Below are 19,781 nucleotides of genomic sequence, written 5' to 3'. Positions count from 1 at the left end.
AAAAAAAAAAAAAAAAAAGAAAAGAGATAGATGAAAAGAGAATATAACACCCGACTCCGTAATCGCCTGTGCAGACCAAACCCAGTTTCCCAACGTGAGACCCTAAAAGCCAAACAAACAAACAAATCAATAAAAATCAACAGCCGCTCATTTAACCTCGTTCAGGTCGGAAAATGGACTCTCGACCCGTGGGGGCGGAACGCGACTGCTGCGGTTTGACCGTGGCTCGTCGGTCTCCAAGAAGGCCGAAGTGCGCACGTGGGTGTCGTCGCGGGACGGCGGCGCGGGGTGGGCCTGGTCCTGGAACGGACCCTGGTGGGCGGCCGGGGAGTCCTCAATGACAGTGGACGTGCGGGACTGGGCGTCGCGCGGGGCGGCCGCGGGGGGCTGGTTGCGGATGGTGCGGGCATCATCCTCGTCCTCCTCGTCGGAGCTGGCGTCGAAGCCCGAGGTGGGGACGTCGGACGTCTTGCTCGCGACGGTGGCGTCGGGCGAGGGGGCGTCGCTGCCGCCTTTGTTGTGTTTCTTGGCCTTGACCATGACGGGCTTGGCGGTGACCGTGCGGGCGACGATCGAGCTGTTGCTGGTCGACTCGGGCACGCCCGCCCTGGCGAGCTGGGCGGGGGTGATGGCGGGGACGGCGGGGGCGTCGGGGGGCATGGGGGCGCCGTTGCCGCCGTGGATGCTGACGACGGCGGCGCGACTGCGCATGGCCTGCTGGGCGGGCATGGGGCTGACGATGGCGTTGTCGCGGTAGATGGTGGTGGCGACGCTGCTGCGCAGACTGGGGGCGATGCTGCGGTGCTGGCTGGAGGCGTCGGTCCAGGAGGAATCGCGCAGGTCGCCGGGCATGAAGAAGTGCTGGTCGGGGGAGGAGCCGGGCAGCGGGGGCACGGGCGGGACGAGCGAGCCGGGGGTCTCGGGCGGGGAACGGTTGGTGACGCCCGGGATGTAGGCGATCTGGATGACGTTGGAGGCGCGGGTGAGGACGGTGGAGGCGATGGACTGGGTCGACTTGCGCGCCTGGGCGTTTCGCTTCTCGCCCGATGCGCCCGGCTGGGCATACGCCTGGCGCTTCTTGCGGATGACGAACCACCAGACCAGGAAGGTGACGATGGCAACGCAGGCGAGACCACCGACGACCCCACCGGCGATGGCGCCGGCATTACTGCCTCCACCACCGCCGCCGTCATCGCCAGACGAGCCACCGGAGTCGGATCCGCCGCCGGAGGAGGTGGGGATACATTTTGTGGTGGGGCACGAGTCGCAGGACTGGCTGATCATGGTACAGGTGGTGCCCTCCTCACATTTGGGGCAGGGAGGCGAGGCGGACTCGCATTTGACGCAACGTTTGAAGATGGAACGGGTGGAGAGGACTGGATGGTCAGTTCAACAAGTCTCGGTAAGATGGGAGGGGGGATTGAACATACGGTGGGAAGAGAAAGACGGGTCCGTTTGATAGAGCGCCATGATGACGTGGAACGAGTGACAGGTGGATCGTTAGGAAAGAGGCTTTAAAAAAAAAGAGAAAAGAATGTCGAGCCGGTCAACGGCGTAAAGAGCGTGAGCTGAGGGGAGTGAAAAGCGAGTGGAATGCTCGTCGACGTCAAGTCGGAGCGGGTTGGCGGGGGATGGGAGGATCAAGCGAGAGAAGGGCGGGAGAGGGCGAGGGTCATAGTAAGTCGAACCCGGATGGGGGAGGGTGAGGAAGCAGGGACCGGCGAATGGATAGCGAATGGGTAGGAGGGACAAGTCAGCAGCGATGCATTGGGCATGCGGCTGTACGAGGGGAGGTCGGAAGCGACGCGTGTGGCTGTAGGATTCAGGGGAGAGGTTGAGATGGGCTAATAGGGACAGAAGCGAGGTAGGGTAGAAGTCGAAGTGAAGTAGACAGTGGAAAGGATGGAAGAGAAAGAAAGAAGGGAGAGAAAGAAGAGAGAATCAATGTAGAGATAGAAGGGGAGAGAGAACGAGAAGAGTAAGAGTAAGAAGAGAAGAGTGGAGAGAAGAGAGAGAGAGAGAGAGAGAGAGAGAAAGAGTGGAAAGAGAAAAGAGGAGAAAGAAACAAGACGGGAGAGAAGAGCGTTAGTGCCTGAGGGTGGTATGCCCACGCAGTCGGGTATTACCACGGATTAGTCCAGTACCTGAATTAGAGACTGGTTGAAAGAACCACGGTTCTTTCAGGGACACTCCTGACGAATCTCGAGGATTCCTGCATGCATGAACACAGAGAATGCAGATGGAGGATTGGATCCTATCCTTGCAGATGTGTCTCAGGAAGTGATACTAGAAGGCTGGATGAAGGAGTGAAAGTGCGTGTGCAGAACCGACCGAGATCCTCACGAACTAAGAGGGACGAAGGACTACTGAGAGTCCAGACCGATCCACGTTGGGACGGGAGATTAATCCCTCTTCTCTGCCAATGATCTTTTGTCTGTCGGATGGAGAAGGAATCAACGTTCGGTGGTTTGAATTATTCGGTCTTTTCTGACTAACGTGGGAAGATTCTCTAGTAAGTATGGAGTATACCTGGAGTTGGCAGAATCTTTATTTAGGGTAGATAGTTTAAGACATACTATATATCCATACAATCTAGACGCATGTGGTAGATCAGACAGTAGACCAATTCCGATCAGCAATGAAGTCATTCTTGACCTGTTCAGATCCCCATTGCATCAAGACTATCGCATGAATGGTAGCAGGCATGCAGTGGCTGCGATGCATGTATCTCCTACTCCTACTGAGTATCGTGCATGGACTGGATCGTGACCAAGCCACCTTCCGCATGGACGGGCTTTATTTATTATCTACTCCTTGACTTGTTTCTTTATTTATTTATTTATGTATTTATTATTATCTCTCCCGCATGATTATAATCCTTATATCCGCCAGAACCTGGTGTTGGACTTGTTGATATATCTCATTATATGTTTGATCCTATATTTTGACCTCTTTCTTTACTCGACTCCTGTCAGTGACACAGGTGCAGTGTCCGGGGCAAACCCGGAACGATTCTGGATTATCACTGCCTGGCTGGGCTGGAGGAATCCGATCCATGGTCGAGATGGAACGGTTTGATATCTGAGCACAAGACATGGTTCTCTTACTTCAATTAATTTATTTGATTCTACCTTATTGATCTTATCTGACTTGATCTCATTCCACTTATCTTATTGATTTGACTTGTTCTTATTCCCCGTAATATCAGGTATACAGCCACTTCTCTACCGATTCAACCAGCCACTGTATACTCCGTAAACCCATGGAACCCAAACAGTGGCGCAAATCGCCCGATCTAAGAATAGCCAAAACTAGCGGAGACGGTGCCAGTCTAGTACTCAGTAATCCGTACTAGTCCATCCTGTCCAATAAGTCTCCATCGCTAGGAATAAATCGGTTAGTGTCATCCAGGCCAGCCGTCTGAAACGACCGTCCACCATTCAGCTTACCTCCGTCTTCTCCTTTCCCTTGATTTCTTTTTTTTTTTGGTCCCTTTCTTATTTCCGGACTAGCGTGGCTGAGTGACCAACGGTTGATTAACACGGTGTCTTGACTCTGGACTCGGGGACTAGGGCATCCCACAGGGCTCTTTGATGTGGAGGGGGAGGATCCAATTAGTGGATGGAAGCGTGTCGGACCATCCCCGTGGCGTCTCTCCTTTCCCTTTTGACTTCGTATCTGTCAGATGAGCGTTTTCTCGGTGGAGGGGTGTATCACCAGTGTGGATGGTATGCTGTGAGGGATGGAATGTTACTTCCTCGAGGTATTAGAATCTTCAGCTTAAATACCTTATACTGATTGATCCAGTCAGTCCAGATGACCGTTCGATCCAGGTCGGTACTGGGTGCAGGTGGTAGAATAGGAGATACAGTACAATACAATACCACATACAGACATGAATAAAATACACCACTGTCTCAGCTTCAGCTGGTGCAGGAGCAAATCAATAAGGGTCCACCATCTCCACCGGGGCCCTGAATAATTAGACCCAGACCGCAAGATACTTTGGAACCGGGGTGCGTTCTCTTGACTTGACTTGGACTGTTTGATGTGACCGTTTGATATCAGTTTTTTCATACTGAGTAGTTGTATACCACTCCCTATTCTGTAGGTACCTGTACTTCTACTCCGTACACTCCTGCTAGATGGGATGAAGTCGAAAGGTGACAATACCGTACAACCCCTGAATCTTTCCATCTATACCTACCTGGATGAGTGTCTGTTGATAAGGATCCGGTGGATCTTTGGATATCAGAGTCATACAATAGCATATTTGTAGATTCATATACTTAGATTTTGTATTTGTGTATATTTATATATTTATGATGTTCGTGATATTCATGATTTCCTGATATTCTGTCCATCACTTCACTGAATGAATCCGAGATCCACCGCTACTGCGGCTCCCCTATGAAAGGCAGAATAAAAAACCACTAGATGGACGGTTGATCCATCTTGGATTCTTCGTGGTTTCTCTGTCGGTATCCTTGGTATTCTATAATATATATCTCGGTATTCGCAGTATTTACTGGCTAATTGGATTCTATCTATTCTAGTCGAATTTTACCCTTTGTATGGTGATTTTTATTGTTTTTATTATTATTTTTATTATTTTTTATGGGGTTTTCCTCTCATCGTCGCTGCTAAAACAACAGGTCCATCGTCCATCTGTCGCTTTTCCTCTTTCTATCTAGTCATTGTTTCTTCTTTCTTTCTTTCTTTCTTTTTCTTTTCCCTCCTGGGATCTCCCTCTGGCTTCATCTTCTTCCCATCTCTCCCCATCTGTCCGTCCTGTCAATCTTCACCTCCGTCCTGTACTCTCCGTACGGTTCGGCTCACTCGAGGACCTTCTTCAGCCCTGGTGGCCGCTTATTGTCCACGTTCCTGCGCCCCCCTCCTGGCTTGCTTCCCTGTTGATATCAATTCCCAGCCATCGGATTCTTGACTTCCTCCCCTTTCTCTGTGCGACAACGACCGGTTTTTTGCCCCGTCTCTCGCATTCTCGCGACCCCATTGTCCTTCCCTCCCGTCACCTCCTTACTCCCCCGCCTTTCTTGATACCCCTTTCCTCGTTTGCCTTCTTCTCGGCTGCCTCCCTCGTTCGCCTGACCTCTTCACTACACCACCCCTCCCCCCCTCTCACGGGTTTAATCACTTGAACCATCCGTGATCATGGCCTACCAAGGCTCTGGCGCTCACCCGCCTGGCTACGAAGACCATGATGGCATGCGCCTGCAGGATGTCCCGCAAGGTGCTACCGTAAGCGTTCCCCTCCGACCTCGCTCCCCATCCCCCGTCGCGTCCCAGACTGATCAGAACCCTCTCCCAACAGTACGAAGAAGAAGCCGCCAGGGGTCTGCTCGCTCACCAGCAAGCCGGATCGCCCTTCGAGGACCCTCATCAGCGGGGTCTCTCCCCCGGCGCCAGACCGACCTCGGGCTACAGTTTGACCGAGACCTACGCGCCTGACGCGTCGTTCCAGGACCCTTACAGCGCTGGTGGCTCCGTCTACTCCGGTCACTCGGGGGACAACCCTGCCGCCGCCTTTGGCGTCCCCGGCCGCGTCGCCTCGCCCTACGCCCGCAGCGAAACCTCCTCCACCGAGGCCTGGCGTCAGCGACAGGCCCCCGGTGGTCCCTCGGGCGGTGGTGGCGGCGGCGGCGGTCTGCGCCGTTATGCCACCAGAAAGGTCAAGCTCGTTCAGGGTTCCGTCCTCAGTGTCGATTACCCCGTCCCCAGTGCCATCCAGAACGCCATCCAAGCCAAGTATCGCAATGACTTGGAGGGTGGAAGCGAAGAATTCACCCACATGCGATGTGAGTTCCGTCTTGAACCCCTAGCTCTTCCCTCCCCCCCCCTACCCACCAAGTCTAACTATGACAGACACCGCCGCCACGTGTGATCCCAACGAATTCACCCTCCACAATGGTTACAACCTGCGCCCCGCCATGTACAACCGTCACACCGAGCTGCTCATTGCCATCACCTACTACAATGAGGACAAAACCCTCACCGCCCGCACGCTCCACGGTGCCATGCAGAATATCCGGGACATCGTCAACCTCAAGAAGTCCGAATTCTGGAACAAGGGTGGTCCCGCCTGGCAGAAGATCGTCGTCTGTCTCGTGTTCGACGGTATCGACCCGTGCGACAAGGACACCCTCGATCTCCTCGCCACGGTGGGTATCTACCAGGACGGAGTCATGAAGCGTGACGTCGACGGCAAGGAGACGGTGGCGCATATCGTACGTTGCCCCAATTCCCGTGCATGGCGCGCGGTGCTGACCAGACCAGTTCGAATATACCACCCAACTGTCCGTCACCCCGAACCAGCAGCTCATCCGTCCCACCGACGACGGACCCAGCACCCTCCCGCCGGTGCAGATGATGTTCTGCCTGAAACAGAAGAACAGCAAAAAGATCAACTCTCATCGCTGGCTGTTCAACGCCTTTGGCCGCATTTTGAACCCCGAAGTCTGTATTCTTCTCGATGCTGGTACCAAGCCTGGTCACAAGTCGCTGCTGGCCCTCTGGGAAGCCTTCTACAACGACAAGGACCTGGGCGGTGCCTGCGGTGAGATCCACGCGATGCTGGGTAAGGGGTGGAAGAACCTGATCAACCCGCTGGTGGCTGCGCAGAACTTCGAGTACAAGATCAGTAACATCCTCGACAAGCCCCTGGAGAGCTCGTTCGGTTATGTCAGCGTGTTGCCCGGTGCGTTCTCCGCCTATCGATTCCGTGCCATCATGGGTCGCCCGCTGGAGCAGTATTTCCACGGTGACCATACCCTCTCGAAGCAGCTGGGTAAGAAGGGTATCGAAGGGATGAACATCTTCAAGAAGAACATGTTCTTGGCCGAGGATCGTATCCTCTGTTTCGAGCTGGTCGCCAAAGCGGGCTCCAAGTGGCATCTGTCCTACGTCAAGGCCTCCAAGGGTGAAACGGATGTCCCCGAGGGTGCGCCCGAATTCATCTCCCAGCGTCGACGTTGGTTGAACGGTTCCTTCGCCGCCGGTATCTACTCGCTCATGCACTTTGGCCGCATGTACAAGAGTGGGCACAACATCATCCGCATGTTCTTTCTGCACATTCAAATGCTGTACAACGTGTTTACCACGCTGCTGACGTGGCTGTCCCTGGCGTCCTACTGGCTGACCACGACGGTCATCATGGACCTGGTCGGTACCCCCTCCGACAACAACGGACAAACCGGGTTCCCCTTCGGGAAGACCGCCACCCCCATCGTGAACACGATCGTCAAATACATCTACCTCGGGTTTGTGTTGCTGCAGTTCATCCTCGCGCTGGGTAACCGGCCCAAGGGATCCCGGTTCACGTACCTGGCCTCCTTTGTCGTTTTCGGTGTGATCCAGATTTACGTCGTGGTGGACGCCCTGTACCTGGTGGTGCGGGCCTTCAGCGGCGGCGCCGAGATGGACTTTGTGACCGACAAGGGCCTGACGGAATTCCTGAAATCCTTCTTCGGGTCGAGTGGTGCGGGTATCATCATCATCGCCCTGGCCGCTACCTTTGGCCTGTACTTTGTCGCCTCGTTCATGTACATGGACCCGTGGCACATGTTCACCTCGTTCCCGCAGTACATGGCGGTGCAGTCGTCCTACATCAACATCCTCAACGTCTACGCGTTCAGCAACTGGCACGATGTGTCGTGGGGTACCAAGGGTTCGGACAAGGCGGATGCTCTGCCGTCCGCTAAGACGACCAAAGACGATGGGAAAGAAGCGGTGATCGAGGAAATCGACAAGCCGCAGGCGGATATCGACAGCCAGTTCGAAGCGACGGTGAAGCGGGCGCTGACTCCGTATGTGCCTCCGGTGGAGCACGAGGAGAAGAGCTTGGATGATTCGTACAAGAGTTTCCGAACCCGCTTGGTGACGCTGTGGATTTTCAGCAATGGCTTGCTTGCCGTGTGCATTACCAACGAGAGCGTGAACAAGTTTGGTTTTACGGTAGGTTCCTCTCTTCCCCGTTCTTTCTCTCTGGTTTTAATACTGATGACATGTAGAACTCCGCCACGGACCGAACCTCGAAATTCTTCCAAGCGCTGCTGTGGTCGAACGCGGTGTGCGCGCTATTCCGATTCATCGGCGCGTGCTGGTTCCTGGGCAGGACGGGACTGATGTGCTGCTTCGCGCGACGGTAAAACCAGACCGTCAACCGGTCACCCCAGTCGGGGCTTATGAAAAGGTGTGATGGTCAAGGGACCGGACGCGGAGTTATTCTTGGCACATTTTTTGACACCATCTTGTATCCTACATACGCAGTTGTTTTCCTACTACTAGTTTGGGTTGGACTATGCGGAAGGGGGAGGGAGGGTGATATTCAGTTGAGCGATTAGATCAATGCATGTTATAATAATCATAGACTATTGTATTTGTCTGACCTAAGGCTGTAAATGAGGTAAGAGTGTAATAGGTGAATAGACGAAATGAAAGATAGAAATCCGACTGACTAAATGCGGCTCTCAAAGGCGGTCGGTCATCCACCATATGGCGTCAGGTCACTGTCAGTAGTCAGTCAGGTTAGGTCCGTCACGTTAGGCTCTCCGCCTCCACCCCATACCTACTCATCCATATTCAACCTCTCACTTTTCTTGTTAAAACCACAAACCAGCACAGTCGGTCTTTTCCTTTGTGGGTACGTACATACAACAGAATACCAGGTGAGTTTCTATTCTATATTTCCTATTTGTTTGTTGGGGTTTGGTACATGGTGGATTGTGTGGAATCTACCCCACCCCGCATCGCAGTCAGGTTGGATGTCATGGGTTGGTTTGGTGATGCTGATTTGGGTAGAGTGATTTCTTTCAACGATTGATTGACTCGACTGGCTTGATTGGATCTGACTACCTACCTCGACTGAGACACGGACACGAACACGAGCACGAACGAACGAACGACGGTTGACGAACGGACTCGAACAGATACCTACCTCCATACATACCTACCTACCTACCACCTGGATACACACGGCAAAGCATACTCCATCATTGGGTTAATCCATTCGGTTTCTTGATATAAGAGGAGAGAGAAGAGATAGTGTCAAGATGTTAAAGATTTGGTCTATGGTATGCCCATATTCAACCGCCACAGTCTTCATTCAGTACTCCTGCAGAAGGTCTACTACACATAAGTTATGCATACTGACAGTCCAGTAGAAACAAAAACAACAGCAGGCTGAAAATGCCGAAGGCGCTGACGGCAAGAAGAAGAAGAAGGTTACTGCGGCGCAGTTGAGGGTGCAGCGGGGTATTTCTCTTTCCTTCCCCCCCTCTCTGTCTTTCCATTATGGAAAAACAAGAACCAAAGCTAACAGTGCGGATTATGATAGATCTGCAAGAACTCACCCTAGGCAGCACCATGAAAATGACCTTCCCCAACCCAGACGACATCCTCAACTTCACGCTCACCATCGAACCCGACGAGGGCATGTACAAGGGCGGGGCCTTTGCCTTTTCGTTCACTGTCAACCAGAACTTCCCGCATGATCCGCCCAAGGTCAAGTGCACGCAGAAGATCTATCATCCGAATATCGACATGGAGGGGAATGTGTGTTTGAATATTTTGAGGGAAGATTGGAAGCCGGTGTTGAATTTGAATGCTGTTATTGTTGGGATGCAGGTATTTCCCCCTTTCCCTTCCCCTTGCTATTTTTCAATGTAGCGTATGCTACGATAAAAACACAGCAAAGATACTGACATTATAGTTCCTCTTCCTCGAACCCAACGCATCCGACCCCCTCAACAAAGAAGCAGCCGACGATCTACGCACAAACAGAGAGGCATTCAAGCGGAATGTGCGGACATCTATGGCGGGGGGAACGGTGCGAGGGGTGCAATTTGACAAGGTTCTACGATAGTCTTTCATATTGATTGATCGATTGATTGATTTCATGGGGTAGTATTGCATGCCGTGCTTATTTTATTAGGATTATCATTAGCGACTGGATAGATTATTCCCTGCTGGCTTACTTTCTTTGGCCTTGCTTACATCCTACTGGTATGAAAGTCTACAGTATTAAAGTAGACAAACGAAATTGCGACAGCAGTCAAGTACAGTACATATGTACAATACACAGAACCCTTCATTGACCGTAACTACCACTGCTAACTAGCTAGATAGTAGTCACCCAGTAGTAGTCCAATCCAATCCATATCTATCCACCATATCGCACAACCCAGTCGACAAAGAAATGTATGGCTCAGTTGATGGAGATTGTTTAAGCCTTGGCAGCCTCAAGACGCTGGGCCTCCAGGGCGTTGTAGAAGTTGTCACGGGCGCGGACGCGGGGCAGGTGGTAGCCTATTTTGTTTATTGATTAGACTTGCGAATATAATGGTTTATTGTATGTGGTTGATTTGGAGAGCAAGAAAGGGAAGAGAGAAGGTGGGAATCGTCAATTGAATGAGAGTAGATATACGTACCGTACCACCAGAGGTAGCCGAAGGTGGTTCCGAAGCCTGTGAGATGGTCAGATTGGTTGCTTTTCTTCTCCTCCTTCTTGTCTTTCGTTCTTCTGCTTCTTGTTTTGTCTCCATTGAGTGGGTGAGGTCGAGGAGGTAGGTGTGCAGGTAAGTAGTAGGAGGTGTCATCGCATCGATCCTCCGATTCCTCCTCTCCAGTTCCTCAACCACACCCTCCGCCACAAACCGCATAAAATAGCACAAAGGACCTACCGAAAGCAGTGCTCAGATCGAGCACAAGATTCCGGCGCAGCATCTGTAGTAATCGTCAGCATTGGGCCTTCATTTTTCCCGTTCCCTTTTTTCTCCCCTCATTTTCTTCCTCCGTCCTTTTTCCTCCCCTCACTTCGCAAGATGAGACAATGGGTGGATGAATGGGTGGAACATACACCGGTGATAGGAGCAATAGCGGCCATTTTGATTGAATCAATTCAATTGAATTGCAAAGCGACGGCGACGGGGGTGAGCGAGAGGTGGTGAGAGAAGGGCGGTGATGTCGGATCGGGATGGATGAGGTCGGGTGAGGTCCAGCTTTCACGTAAGCGACTTTGGAGTGGCCTGACTGGTTGATCGGCGTGGGTGTGTCCGTCGCTGCGAACAGCGGGTTATTCCGGCTTCACTTTTCTAGGTGTCTTGCTGGTTGGGATCTACGTATTTACTGGGTCAATCTACAGATTAAGATACTTGTCTTTCTATCTATCTGAGTAGTGAGTCTCAACTGCAACAGCATAGATAAGGGAGGTGTATCGAGTTCGTATCACGTGACTAACGAGGTAGTCCTGCTTATACAAGAATTTATGCATGTATTATGTAATATACTGGATCTAAGATTCATTCATGGTATAACTTTTGATACTCTTTCTCTCACTTAACACTGGTCTGGACTAGAATTGCAGATCACGTCCATGTACATATGAAGCTGAACCTGTCGTTACAATCTCAATCAAGGGCTTCACCCCATACCCACCAATGCTATGATTTCTCAACCATGACACAGACCACTCATACCCCTCGCAGCATGCGCTCCGAGATCATCCAACGACACCATCCCCATCATCTCCAACATACTTTTTCCCATGTAAAAAAAAAAAAAAAACCATGTGCTCGGAGCCGAAACGTCGTTGCTCTCATCAAGGAAGTACCCAAATTCCGTTTCCACTGTGCCCGGCTTACGTCTGTCGGAGTAGTGGGCGGAAACATCACACCTGGACTTTGGGATGGAGCCACGGGCATCGTTCTTAGAGTATTAAGTCCCATAGCTCTTGTGGTGAGTGCCGGCCTCCCGGAAGATGGACCAACATGTCACATATGGCGACCGGGACTTGCGCAGCTGGTTTTGCGATATCGTCGCCATTCACCGCAGTCGTATCTTGACTGGATCTAACCGGGGGTCCGTTGGGGGTGGCATCGTTGGATGCCTGCATACAAACACTGTCTGTACATGGAGTAGATTGCGCCATTGTTTCGAGGGGTGTTGTAGGAATATCATGGTATTCCAAGGGTTTGATCAGGCTGATACCGCTGTACCCATGGTCAGAGGTTGTGCTTATATCTATAGGTTCTGTCTGGCATTGCGTATTACAGTCAACAGCTGACTGCAAAATGGTATCACTGTTCTCCACCCCGTTCTACATTTCTTAATCCCCTACGGCTCACCGCATCAGCATGTATATCCGCAAGGATATCAGCGGAAAGATCACGAATATCTGATATCTTGGTTCTGAATTCTTGGTTCTTGTTTCTTCCTGGTCTTCATACCACTATCTCCTGTTCTGCATACCACTATCCCCTCTTACTACACCAGACAATGTTATAGGGCTATAACCGAAGCTTCCACCAGTATCTGATACCTGGTTCTCTCTGTCTCTCTATGTTTTTGTTTTCATAGATCTGGCCTCGTGCTCCGCCAGACCTTAAGAATTCATAGAATAACGGACCAAACTGAGCCTTGCTTTGACTTTGATTCTTACTCTTTGATACGCCTGCTGCAAGTTGTGTTGGTTCCGTGGTGCTAATGTACTCCGGGCCAAAAGCAGTCAATAACATCTGATCTACTGTCTGAATTTCCCTGTCAGCTTGAATCGACACGAGGCCTGGATTGCACATCTAGATATAGAATCAGTGATAGCTGTGGGCCTTCCAGGACTCCCACTCTATAGTGCAAAGGATACCTTAGACTTCCAGTACACAGAAGATGCCGAATCAAGATCATTCATGATATATGGTCAGATCTCCAATCCAGCCCAAGCATATACACTACCGCTTTGTAGGACTGGTAGATCGGGTATAGATACAACGCAATAACCATTCTAGACGCCATATTCAAATGACGGATGTCCTAGGATGTAATCAGCAAGGGGTTGACTCTGAAGAACAGCGGCGTAAATTAAAATAAAATAAACGCACCAATTGGTAGGGGTATGATGATCCCACTGGCTGAGGCCTGCTGTGGATGCGGTGGACATGCAGGTAGAGAACGTATTGCGGAGAACAACATAGTCGCCTGGCATGTCCTGCTATGCTCAAGACCTCAAAAGAAAAGCCTGAAGAGTTTCCGTATTTTCTGCAATGATAGGAACAAGATGACATAGAATCCTAGAAATAGAGAGCATAACTTCAATCATTGAGACGTTGACTGACAGTTGCCTCAGGCATACAGCACGTGACCGACCGCCCATGTTTGTTCTCCGTCATCCCAACATCTTCGTCTCCTCAAGCAACATCATGGTTTCCTCGGAACAGCCACCGTCGTCGCTCAAGCGATCCTCTCCGCTGCTGGATCAGCCCGATTTCACAGATACTAAGCGACACAAACGACCCTACCATCACCATCACAGCTTGCACACCCCCGTCGTCCAGACCCTACCCGAACCCGCCATCACCGACGATGCCACCGTCGACCATCTGATGGACCGGTCCATTGGGCTGTATCTCCGAGAATGTGGCTTTGACATAGCGGATCCAGCGGCGCTGGATAGTTTTCGCAACGCCACGGGAGAATGTACACGCGATCTCAGCTTCCTCACGGGCCCTGACTCTGTTTACTGACTTTACCGTTTAGACATCCTCCGGTTCGCCTCATTCATCCGTCAGGCCATGCTCGTCAGTCGACGCACACAACCCATCCCGCAAGACTTCGAGCACGCTCTGCTCCGACACCGTCTCCGCCTCGACGATCTCATCCCTCACCTCAAATCCCCCTCGTCCATCGATCCCATCCCGACCCTCCCGCTCACCCCCCCGCCCGTTGACACCCCCTTCAAGACCCTCCCGTCCCTGGGTCCCCAGCTCAGCGGCGAGACCGACCGCGCTCATAGAGCCTACATTCCCACGCACTTCCCCGAGTTCCCGAGTAAGCACACATACCGCCACACGGCGGTCTTCACCGAGCGCGAGCAGGACCCGCAGCGGATCCGCGAGCGCGCTACCGAGGACGGCCGCCACGGCGAGGAGGCGCTGCGCAAGCTGGCTCGCGCCGCCTTCACGGACACGCAGGCTGGGACATCCTCGCGCGACAAGAAACCGTGGGGCCGTCGCACCGAGACGATGGACAGCATGTTCGAGAAGACCGTCAGGAGCCTGGCCAAGAAGATGCAGAATGCGCCGCCCACCGCGCCCATGGAGATCGAGTTCGGCGCCGCGGCCGACCCCGAGGTCAAGCCCGGGAGGAACAAGCTGGCGCTGAATATTGACCTGCCGCCGATTATCAACTGCGAGCGCGACTTCTGGCGCCGGTCGGGAGGCACTCGGCGGGAGTCGAAGCCTGCCCCGAAGGAGACGGCTCCTGAGATGTCGCGGGTGGAGGGCTGGATTGCTGGATAAGGGAGCATGCATGGTGGGTGGGATGGCGTTGGCGTTGGTTTATCTGGGCTTGTATTATAACGTTGAGATACGGAGATACCCATTGGAGTAGAATTAATATGCATTCATGATTCCCTATATTAGAATTGACATTCCGTATCCTATATTACAATTGACCCCGTAACGCCGACTTCATGCTTTGACCTGTATAGTAGCCTGTCCAACTCTAATTCCCCTCTGAAGTCGATGCCAGTACCCGCTGTTTTGCCTCCTTCTCCTCCGCAACCCGTATAGGCTCCCACGCTGTCGTCTCAACCGTCAAACCACCGGCACACCTATTGCAGCCAGTCAGCACTTATCCACCCAAAATAACCCACACCGATGGTACATACCGCCGAAACAATCGCACAACAGGCTTGCACACCACAACGCCAGGCTTCGGAACCCCCTCCTGCGGCGGGTTACACGAGTACTGGGTCATTTCGAAGAGAGGACATTGCATAAGGTCGACGGGCCCGCCTTTGCGACGCTTTTCTTGGAAGTTGCGCTGGACGGTGTTGACGTGGTCTGGGAGGGAGGACGCCGAGAAGATGGGGACTAGGGGGGCCATTTCACTTTTCTGCCTCTTTCTGTGTTAATTAAATTTGTATTTCGCTTGTTTGGTGGTGGGGTTGTTGGAGTGGAATGGGTGTGGTGGTGGTGATGGTGGTGGAGAAGAAGATCGGAGGTCGGAGTGGGCGGAGCGGAGTTTGTTATCGTTTATCTCCGCGTTTCTTTACCTCTCTCCATCATATGTCTGTTGGCAGACATTGTTTACCTTTCGTATAAACAAAGTCTCCACATCCATGAATCCTCAATATGGCTGCCAGTTTCGGGGAGAACTTGCTAAAGGAGATTCACGAGGAAGGGCTGGATGAGGTAGGCTGCTTATCCCACTAATGACTATGCTCTACTGACAGACGGACAGATCTTCTGCGGCCTGCGAAGTCTGCTGGGGCCATCCCCACGATTAGGAGCAGATGCGCTGGATAACCTGGTCGGGGTCTTTACGCCTGTCGGTCCTGTCCCCGTCGTGGAAAGGACACTTCCTGTTAGCCAGGATGAACAGGAGGACGTACAGGCGGAGGTCCTGTCCAAGAAGCGCTATGATCCCGTCGTGGAAATCTCCAGCGTCTCGTCTGCGGCAGGGAAATCTCAGCTCCTGTACTATCTGACGGCGATGGCAGTCCTCCCATCGACGTTCAATGGCATACGTCTAGATGGATGCACAGCTGCCGTCGTCTACATCGACACGGACGGCCGGTTTGACGCGGAACGGCTGCGAAGCATCGCTAGGGGTATAGTTGAACAGAAAACCAGACAGCCAGACTATGCAACGAACCCCCCTAATCACACCGGCATGGAAACCATGCTCGCAACCGCCCTGCAGCACGTCCATGTCTTCCGGCCCCAGTCATCCTGCTCGCTCCTCGCTACCCTGCGCACACTAGACACCTACCTGCTGGACCTCCCACGACACCACTCCGCTCCCCGACCCCTCCACGCAATCTTCCTCGACAGCGCGAGCGCCTTCTTCTGGCCGGACCGGCTGCGCGACGAGATCGCACGCATAGAGGACATCGGCCGGCCGTACGCGGAGATCGAGCGCGAGCGGCGCCTGCAGCTGAGCTTCCATATCGCCGATCTCTACGCTGCACTCGTTGCTGAGCTGAGGCGTCTGCAGCGACGGTTTGGCTGTACGGTCGTGTACACCACTACGGTACATACTACGGGGCGACCGTCTGCGTCAATTCCAGCGTCCGGCCCGTTCGACCTCTACAACCCGGTAGAAGAACGGAGCCGTAGTCGCGTCCACGCACCGTCGCTGCGGCCCCTGCTTCCAGGATGGGGTGCGTTCCCGACACTGCGACTGGTCGTTGGTCGGGAGGCCGTCCGGGCGTTTCCATCGGGGACGACAGTGCACGGGGCGCGTCGGGTCGCAGACGCACGACAGGACGCGGTCCGACGGGGTCAGTTCCGGGCGAGGGTTAACGCATGGGGAGAGGAGGAGTGGCCGCAGCGGTTGGTGGAGCAGATCCAGCAGAAAGGGGGATTTCCCTTCACGATCACCGAGGGAGTAGTCATGATATAATGTCTAGCGCTCAACTACTACCGGTCAAGAGAACAGCTTTCCAATCGCCTCTACCGTCGTGTTCCCCCCGCTGAAAACAACGCCCACATCCCACCCCGCGCTTCCCGCCTCCTTCTCCACCATCGCGCGGAACTCCTCATTATACAGACAAACCGCGAGTCCAACTACCGCACTCGGCTCCACGACGACCTTCATCCGCTCCAGAACGAGCCTCATCGCCGCCTTGATCTGATCTTCGGTCACAGCATACACACCCGCCACCTTCCGGGGATCCGACAACACCTCCCAGTTCAGCACACCCACCGGCGTCCTCAACCCATCCGCAATCGTCAACGACTTTACACTCTCCACCCTCTCCCTCCCCTCACTCGCCAACCCCCTCCGACAATCATCCGCGCCCTCAAAACTCGGCTCCGCCCCAACCACCCTCGTCCGCTTCCCGGAGAAATAACTCGCAACCCCCGCATTCAGTCCGCCCCCACCAACAGGCGTAATCACCGCGTCAAGCTCTTTCCCCTCATCACCAACAAGCGCCTTATACTGCGCCTCCAGCTCCAACCCCGTCGTGCCCTGTCCGCAGATGACGTTGAAATCGTCATAAGGCGGGACCAGGATCGCCCCTGTTCGAGCTTGCACCTCCCGCACGACGGCCTCTCGCTCCGGCGCTGTTGATCCGCTGAAGACGATCTCTGCGCCTTGCGAGCGCGTCCCTTCGATTTTTGACACTGTGCTGATGCGCGGCATCACGATGTAGGCCGGGATGTGGAGCGTTGATGCCGCGAGGGCGAGGGCTTGTGCGTGGTTGCCTTTACCGCATTAACCTCATATCCAAATGTATCCACATCCATGTATATATTAACCAACACGAAAGAAAGAAATAAGGAAAACTCACCAGAAGAATGCGTAACAACCCCACACGCCCTAACCTTCTCCCCCCCAACTCTCTCTAGCAACCTCAACAGCGCATGGAACGCGCCCCTCGCCTTGAACGCCCCAATACGCTGATAATTCTCGCATTTGAAGTAGAAGCGCAGTGTGGGGTTCGCTGCGTTTGCGATGTCCGGTTGTGGTGTCGAGGCGAGGGTGTTGAGCGTTTTGCTGGTTAGGAGGGGCGTTTTGTGGATGTGGGGTTTTATGAGGGCGTGTGCGGAGTGAATTGCTGCGGGGGTGAGGTTTTTGGCTTGTTCGGAGGGGGTGGTCATTTTGATTTGATCTTTTCTTGAGTTCTTTTGTGTGGATTGGATTGGATTGGATTTGGTTGATGTAAGGGTTGTATATGTTGTATCTTGTCTTCTTGATGTGGATTGGGTTGGGGTGGTGGTGGGGGATGGTGGGGAGGGATTGATGGGGATGGGGAGGACTGGAGAGTTGAGCTAGTCTGGCTAGTGTTGATTATGCATGGTTTAGTGACTCATGAGCTAGTGGATTTGACCTATAGTGTTGCTGCTCTACTGTATCGTTTGAATTGTGTTGTTGCCTTTGTATAGTCCAGCTAATAACTTTTGCTACGATCAAGGTAGATGAATTGAAGTGAAATAAATTGATTAATAAACTTGATATCATAATACATAACTTTTCATTTATTTCTGGTTCTCGGGACGCAGCGAGCGCACGGCCTTACCGGCACGCCAGATCTCGAGATCACGGATGTCCTGCATCTCCTTCTCGTACTTCTCGCGGTAGTCCTTCTGGGAGTTGTAGTCGAGCGAGCGCTGGGTCTCGGTACCGTCACGGACGCTGTCGTACAGCTCGTTGAAGAGGGGCTTCAGGTTCTCGCGGAAGCGCGACGACCAGTCGATGGCGCCGCGGCGGGCGGTGGTGGAGCAGGCGGCGTACATCCAGTCCATGCCGTTGGCGCCGATGAGCGGGTACAGGGACTGGGTGGCCTCCTCGACGGTCTCGTTGAAGGCCTCGGAGGGGGAGTGGCCGCGCTCGCGGAGAACCTCGTACTGGGCGAGGAACATGCCGTGGATGCCGCCCATCAGGCAGCCGCGCTCTCCGTACAGGTCGGAGTAGACCTCCTTCTCGAAGGTGGTCTCGTACAGGTAGCCGGAGCCGACGGCGACGCCCATGGCGATGGCGCGCTCCTTGGCCTGGCCGGTGACGTCCTGGTAGACGGCGATGGAGGAGTTGATGCCGCGGCCCTCACGGAAGAGGGAGCGGACGGTGCGGCCGGAGCCCTTGGGGGCGACGAGGATGACGTCGACGTCGGTGGGGACGTCGACCTTGGTGAGGTCCTTGAAGACGGGCGAGAAGCCGTGGGAGAAGTAAAGGGTCTTGCCCTTGGTGATGAGGGGCTTCAGGGTGGGCCAGGTCTCACTCTGGGCGGCGTCGGAGAGCAGGTTCATGACAATGGTACCCTTCTGGACGGCCTCGGTGACGTCGAAGAGGTTGCGGCCGGGGACCCAGCCGTCCTGGATGGCCTCCTTCCACGAGGCACCATCCTTGCGGACACCGACGATGACGTTCAGACCCTGGTCGCGCAGGTTGAGACCCTGGCCGTGACCCTGGGAGCCGTAGCCAATCAGGGCGAGGGTGTCGTTCTTGAAGTATTCCTGCAGCTTCTCACGGGGCCAATCGGCACGCTCGTAGACGACCTCCTTGGAATCGGCAAAGGTCATGGTCTTCAGGCCACGGATGGGAGTGACGGGGGTGGCCGTCACACGGGGGATGGCATTGGCGGCGGCCTTGGCCAGAGCCGGACGGGGAAGGGCGGCGGTGACGACGGAGCGAGGAGCGGCGACACGGGCCACACGGAGGGCACGGGGAAGACCACGAGAAGCCATTGTGATGGAGGATTGTAGGAGAGGGGAGAGGAGAGGAGAGAGATGGATGGATAGATGGGGAGAAATGGAAAGAGAAAGAGAGAAGAAAGAAGGGAGAATGACGCCTTTATAGCGAGCGAATCCCGAAAAAAAAGGCGGGAAAATGGAGAGGATCAGGTGACCGGAGTTGGACTCAGGCTCCCCGGCCGATGTCGGTGCACGTGATAGCCGGATTGGGGCTAGCGTAGTACCGCACTTATGCCAGCTCCATGCAGATGACTCATCGCTGCATCAGCCCTGCCTCAGGCTCCCCGGTCGATGGTCACGTTTCCACCGCCAAAACACGCGATCGTCACGATCCATCCTGCTTCTGCTTCTAGTCCTGGTGTCGCGATGGACTGGCGGGGATCCTGCGCCACAATCCAATCAGAATGGGTGATCCAGCTGGTGCAGATCTGGACTCTCTGTTGAATCGAACCGATTAGACCAGTCAATTCTGCATCTTTCTCTCTCGTTCCCACTCCTCATCCTCGCTCTTCTCCTTAGCTTTCTCTACCATCAGTCTCTCTCCACCCGACGGTCGATAATCGTCCTATATAT

The 19,781-nt window shown here is 53.8% G+C and overlaps 9 protein-coding genes across 9 annotated transcripts; 4 read left to right on the top strand and 5 right to left on the bottom strand.

Annotated features, from left to right (window-relative positions):
• Nucleotides 1-2: 2 nt before the first annotated feature.
• BDW47DRAFT_111442 (uncharacterized protein) lies at nt 3-2,009 on the bottom strand. Its single transcript, XM_024813954.1, has 2 exons — nt 1,431-2,009; nt 3-1,376 (listed from the first exon to the last, which is right to left on the bottom strand). Exons 1-2 carry the CDS (start codon nt 1,468-1,470, stop codon nt 148-150), a joined length of 1,269 nt encoding a protein of 422 aa, XP_024668797.1. The 5' UTR covers nt 1,471-2,009; the 3' UTR covers nt 3-147.
• Nucleotides 2,010-5,059: 3,050 nt separating this feature from the next.
• Nucleotides 5,060-8,404, top strand: chsG (chitin synthase class III). Its single transcript, XM_024819666.1, has 5 exons — nt 5,060-5,259; nt 5,333-5,816; nt 5,884-6,245; nt 6,295-7,971; nt 8,028-8,404. The coding sequence occupies exons 1-5, from the start codon at nt 5,173-5,175 to the stop codon at nt 8,163-8,165; spliced, it is 2,748 nt and encodes a 915-aa protein (XP_024668796.1). The 5' UTR covers nt 5,060-5,172; the 3' UTR covers nt 8,166-8,404.
• A 167-nt stretch (nt 8,405-8,571) lies between these two features.
• BDW47DRAFT_111439 (NEDD8-conjugating protein UBC12) lies at nt 8,572-9,994 on the top strand. The gene is made up of 5 exons (XM_024813953.1): nt 8,572-8,684; nt 8,818-9,089; nt 9,180-9,270; nt 9,353-9,642; nt 9,728-9,994. The coding sequence occupies exons 2-5, from the start codon at nt 9,069-9,071 to the stop codon at nt 9,878-9,880; spliced, it is 555 nt and encodes a 184-aa protein (XP_024668795.1). The 5' UTR covers nt 8,572-8,684; nt 8,818-9,068; the 3' UTR covers nt 9,881-9,994.
• Nucleotides 9,995-10,240: 246 nt separating this feature from the next.
• BDW47DRAFT_128695 (cytochrome c oxidase subunit VIIa) lies at nt 10,241-10,900 on the bottom strand (the record flags this gene model as incomplete). Its single annotated transcript, XM_024816892.1, has 4 exons — nt 10,241-10,323; nt 10,446-10,481; nt 10,698-10,740; nt 10,874-10,900. The coding sequence occupies 4 exons, from the start codon at nt 10,898-10,900 to the stop codon at nt 10,241-10,243; spliced, it is 189 nt and encodes a 62-aa protein (XP_024668794.1).
• Nucleotides 10,901-13,160: 2,260 nt separating this feature from the next.
• On the top strand, nt 13,161-14,306 carry BDW47DRAFT_128694 (TBP-associated factor 8 family protein; the record flags this gene model as incomplete). The annotated part of the gene is made up of 2 exons (XM_024816891.1): nt 13,161-13,485; nt 13,546-14,306. The coding sequence occupies 2 exons, from the start codon at nt 13,161-13,163 to the stop codon at nt 14,304-14,306; spliced, it is 1,086 nt and encodes a 361-aa protein (XP_024668793.1).
• Nucleotides 14,307-14,395: 89 nt separating this feature from the next.
• BDW47DRAFT_70984 (uncharacterized protein) lies at nt 14,396-14,961 on the bottom strand. Its single transcript, XM_024819665.1, has 2 exons — nt 14,678-14,961; nt 14,396-14,620 (listed from the first exon to the last, which is right to left on the bottom strand). The coding sequence occupies exons 1-2, from the start codon at nt 14,893-14,895 to the stop codon at nt 14,512-14,514; spliced, it is 327 nt and encodes a 108-aa protein (XP_024668792.1). The 5' UTR covers nt 14,896-14,961; the 3' UTR covers nt 14,396-14,511.
• Nucleotides 14,962-15,143: 182 nt separating this feature from the next.
• Nucleotides 15,144-16,416, top strand: BDW47DRAFT_128692 (putative Rad51 family DNA repair protein; the record flags this gene model as incomplete). Its single annotated transcript, XM_024816890.1, has 2 exons — nt 15,144-15,203; nt 15,253-16,416. The coding sequence occupies 2 exons, from the start codon at nt 15,144-15,146 to the stop codon at nt 16,414-16,416; spliced, it is 1,224 nt and encodes a 407-aa protein (XP_024668791.1).
• On the bottom strand, nt 16,263-17,741 carry BDW47DRAFT_111432 (threonine/serine dehydratase). The gene is made up of 2 exons (XM_024813952.1): nt 17,309-17,741; nt 16,263-17,222 (listed from the first exon to the last, which is right to left on the bottom strand). The coding sequence occupies exons 1-2, from the start codon at nt 17,616-17,618 to the stop codon at nt 16,441-16,443; spliced, it is 1,092 nt and encodes a 363-aa protein (XP_024668790.1). The 5' UTR covers nt 17,619-17,741; the 3' UTR covers nt 16,263-16,440.
• Nucleotides 17,742-17,989: 248 nt separating this feature from the next.
• On the bottom strand, nt 17,990-19,274 carry BDW47DRAFT_70979 (Ketol-acid reductoisomerase). Its single transcript, XM_024819664.1, has one exon. The coding sequence runs from the start codon at nt 19,200-19,202 to the stop codon at nt 17,997-17,999; it is 1,206 nt and encodes a 401-aa protein (XP_024668789.1). The 5' UTR covers nt 19,203-19,274; the 3' UTR covers nt 17,990-17,996.
• Nucleotides 19,275-19,781: the final 507 nt, after the last annotated feature.

Source organism: Aspergillus candidus (assembly GCF_002847045.1).
Source record: "Aspergillus candidus strain CBS 102.13 unplaced genomic scaffold BDW47scaffold_56, whole genome shotgun sequence".
Lineage (NCBI taxonomy): Eukaryota > Fungi > Ascomycota > Eurotiomycetes > Eurotiales > Aspergillaceae > Aspergillus > Aspergillus candidus.
Note: the sequence above shows the minus strand (reverse complement) of the source record. Positions and strands in the feature narration are given on the sequence as shown.

What these genes read in the sequence shown, in the direction of transcription:
- BDW47DRAFT_111442 (XM_024813954.1), bottom strand. Translation starts at nt 1,470, where the DNA reads ATGGCGCTCTATCAAACGGACCCGTCTTTCTCTTCCCACC. An exon ending in CCCGTCTTTCTCTTCCCACC is followed by an intron (nt 1,377 to 1,430) that starts GTATGTTCAATC and finishes CTGACCATCCAG; the next exon opens with TCCTCTCCACCCGTTCCATC.
- chsG (XM_024819666.1), top strand. Translation starts at nt 5,173, where the DNA reads ATGGCCTACCAAGGCTCTGGCGCTCACCCGCCTGGCTACGAAGACCAT. An exon ending in AGGAGACGGTGGCGCATATC is followed by an intron (nt 6,246 to 6,294) that starts GTACGTTGCCCC and finishes TGACCAGACCAG; the next exon opens with TTCGAATATACCACCCAACT. An exon ending in TGAACAAGTTTGGTTTTACG is followed by an intron (nt 7,972 to 8,027) that starts GTAGGTTCCTCT and finishes GATGACATGTAG; the next exon opens with AACTCCGCCACGGACCGAAC.
- BDW47DRAFT_111439 (XM_024813953.1), top strand. Translation starts at nt 9,069, where the DNA reads ATGTTAAAGATTTGGTCTATG. An exon ending in TGTTAAAGATTTGGTCTATG is followed by an intron (nt 9,090 to 9,179) that starts GTATGCCCATAT and finishes ACAGTCCAGTAG; the next exon opens with AAACAAAAACAACAGCAGGC. An exon ending in CTGTTATTGTTGGGATGCAG is followed by an intron (nt 9,643 to 9,727) that starts GTATTTCCCCCT and finishes CTGACATTATAG; the next exon opens with TTCCTCTTCCTCGAACCCAA.
- BDW47DRAFT_70984 (XM_024819665.1), bottom strand. Translation starts at nt 14,895, where the DNA reads ATGGCCCCCCTAGTCCCCATCTTCTCGGCGTCCTCCCTCCCAGACCAC. An exon ending in GTTGTGCGATTGTTTCGGCG is followed by an intron (nt 14,621 to 14,677) that starts GTATGTACCATC and finishes TGGCTGCAATAG; the next exon opens with GTGTGCCGGTGGTTTGACGG.
- BDW47DRAFT_111432 (XM_024813952.1), bottom strand. Translation starts at nt 17,618, where the DNA reads ATGACCACCCCCTCCGAACAAGCCAAAAACCTCACCCCCGCAGCAATT. An exon ending in GGTTGTTACGCATTCTTCTG is followed by an intron (nt 17,223 to 17,308) that starts GTGAGTTTTCCT and finishes AATGCGGTAAAG; the next exon opens with GCAACCACGCACAAGCCCTC.
- BDW47DRAFT_70979 (XM_024819664.1), bottom strand. Translation starts at nt 19,202, where the DNA reads ATGGCTTCTCGTGGTCTTCCCCGTGCCCTCCGTGTGGCCCGTGTCGCC.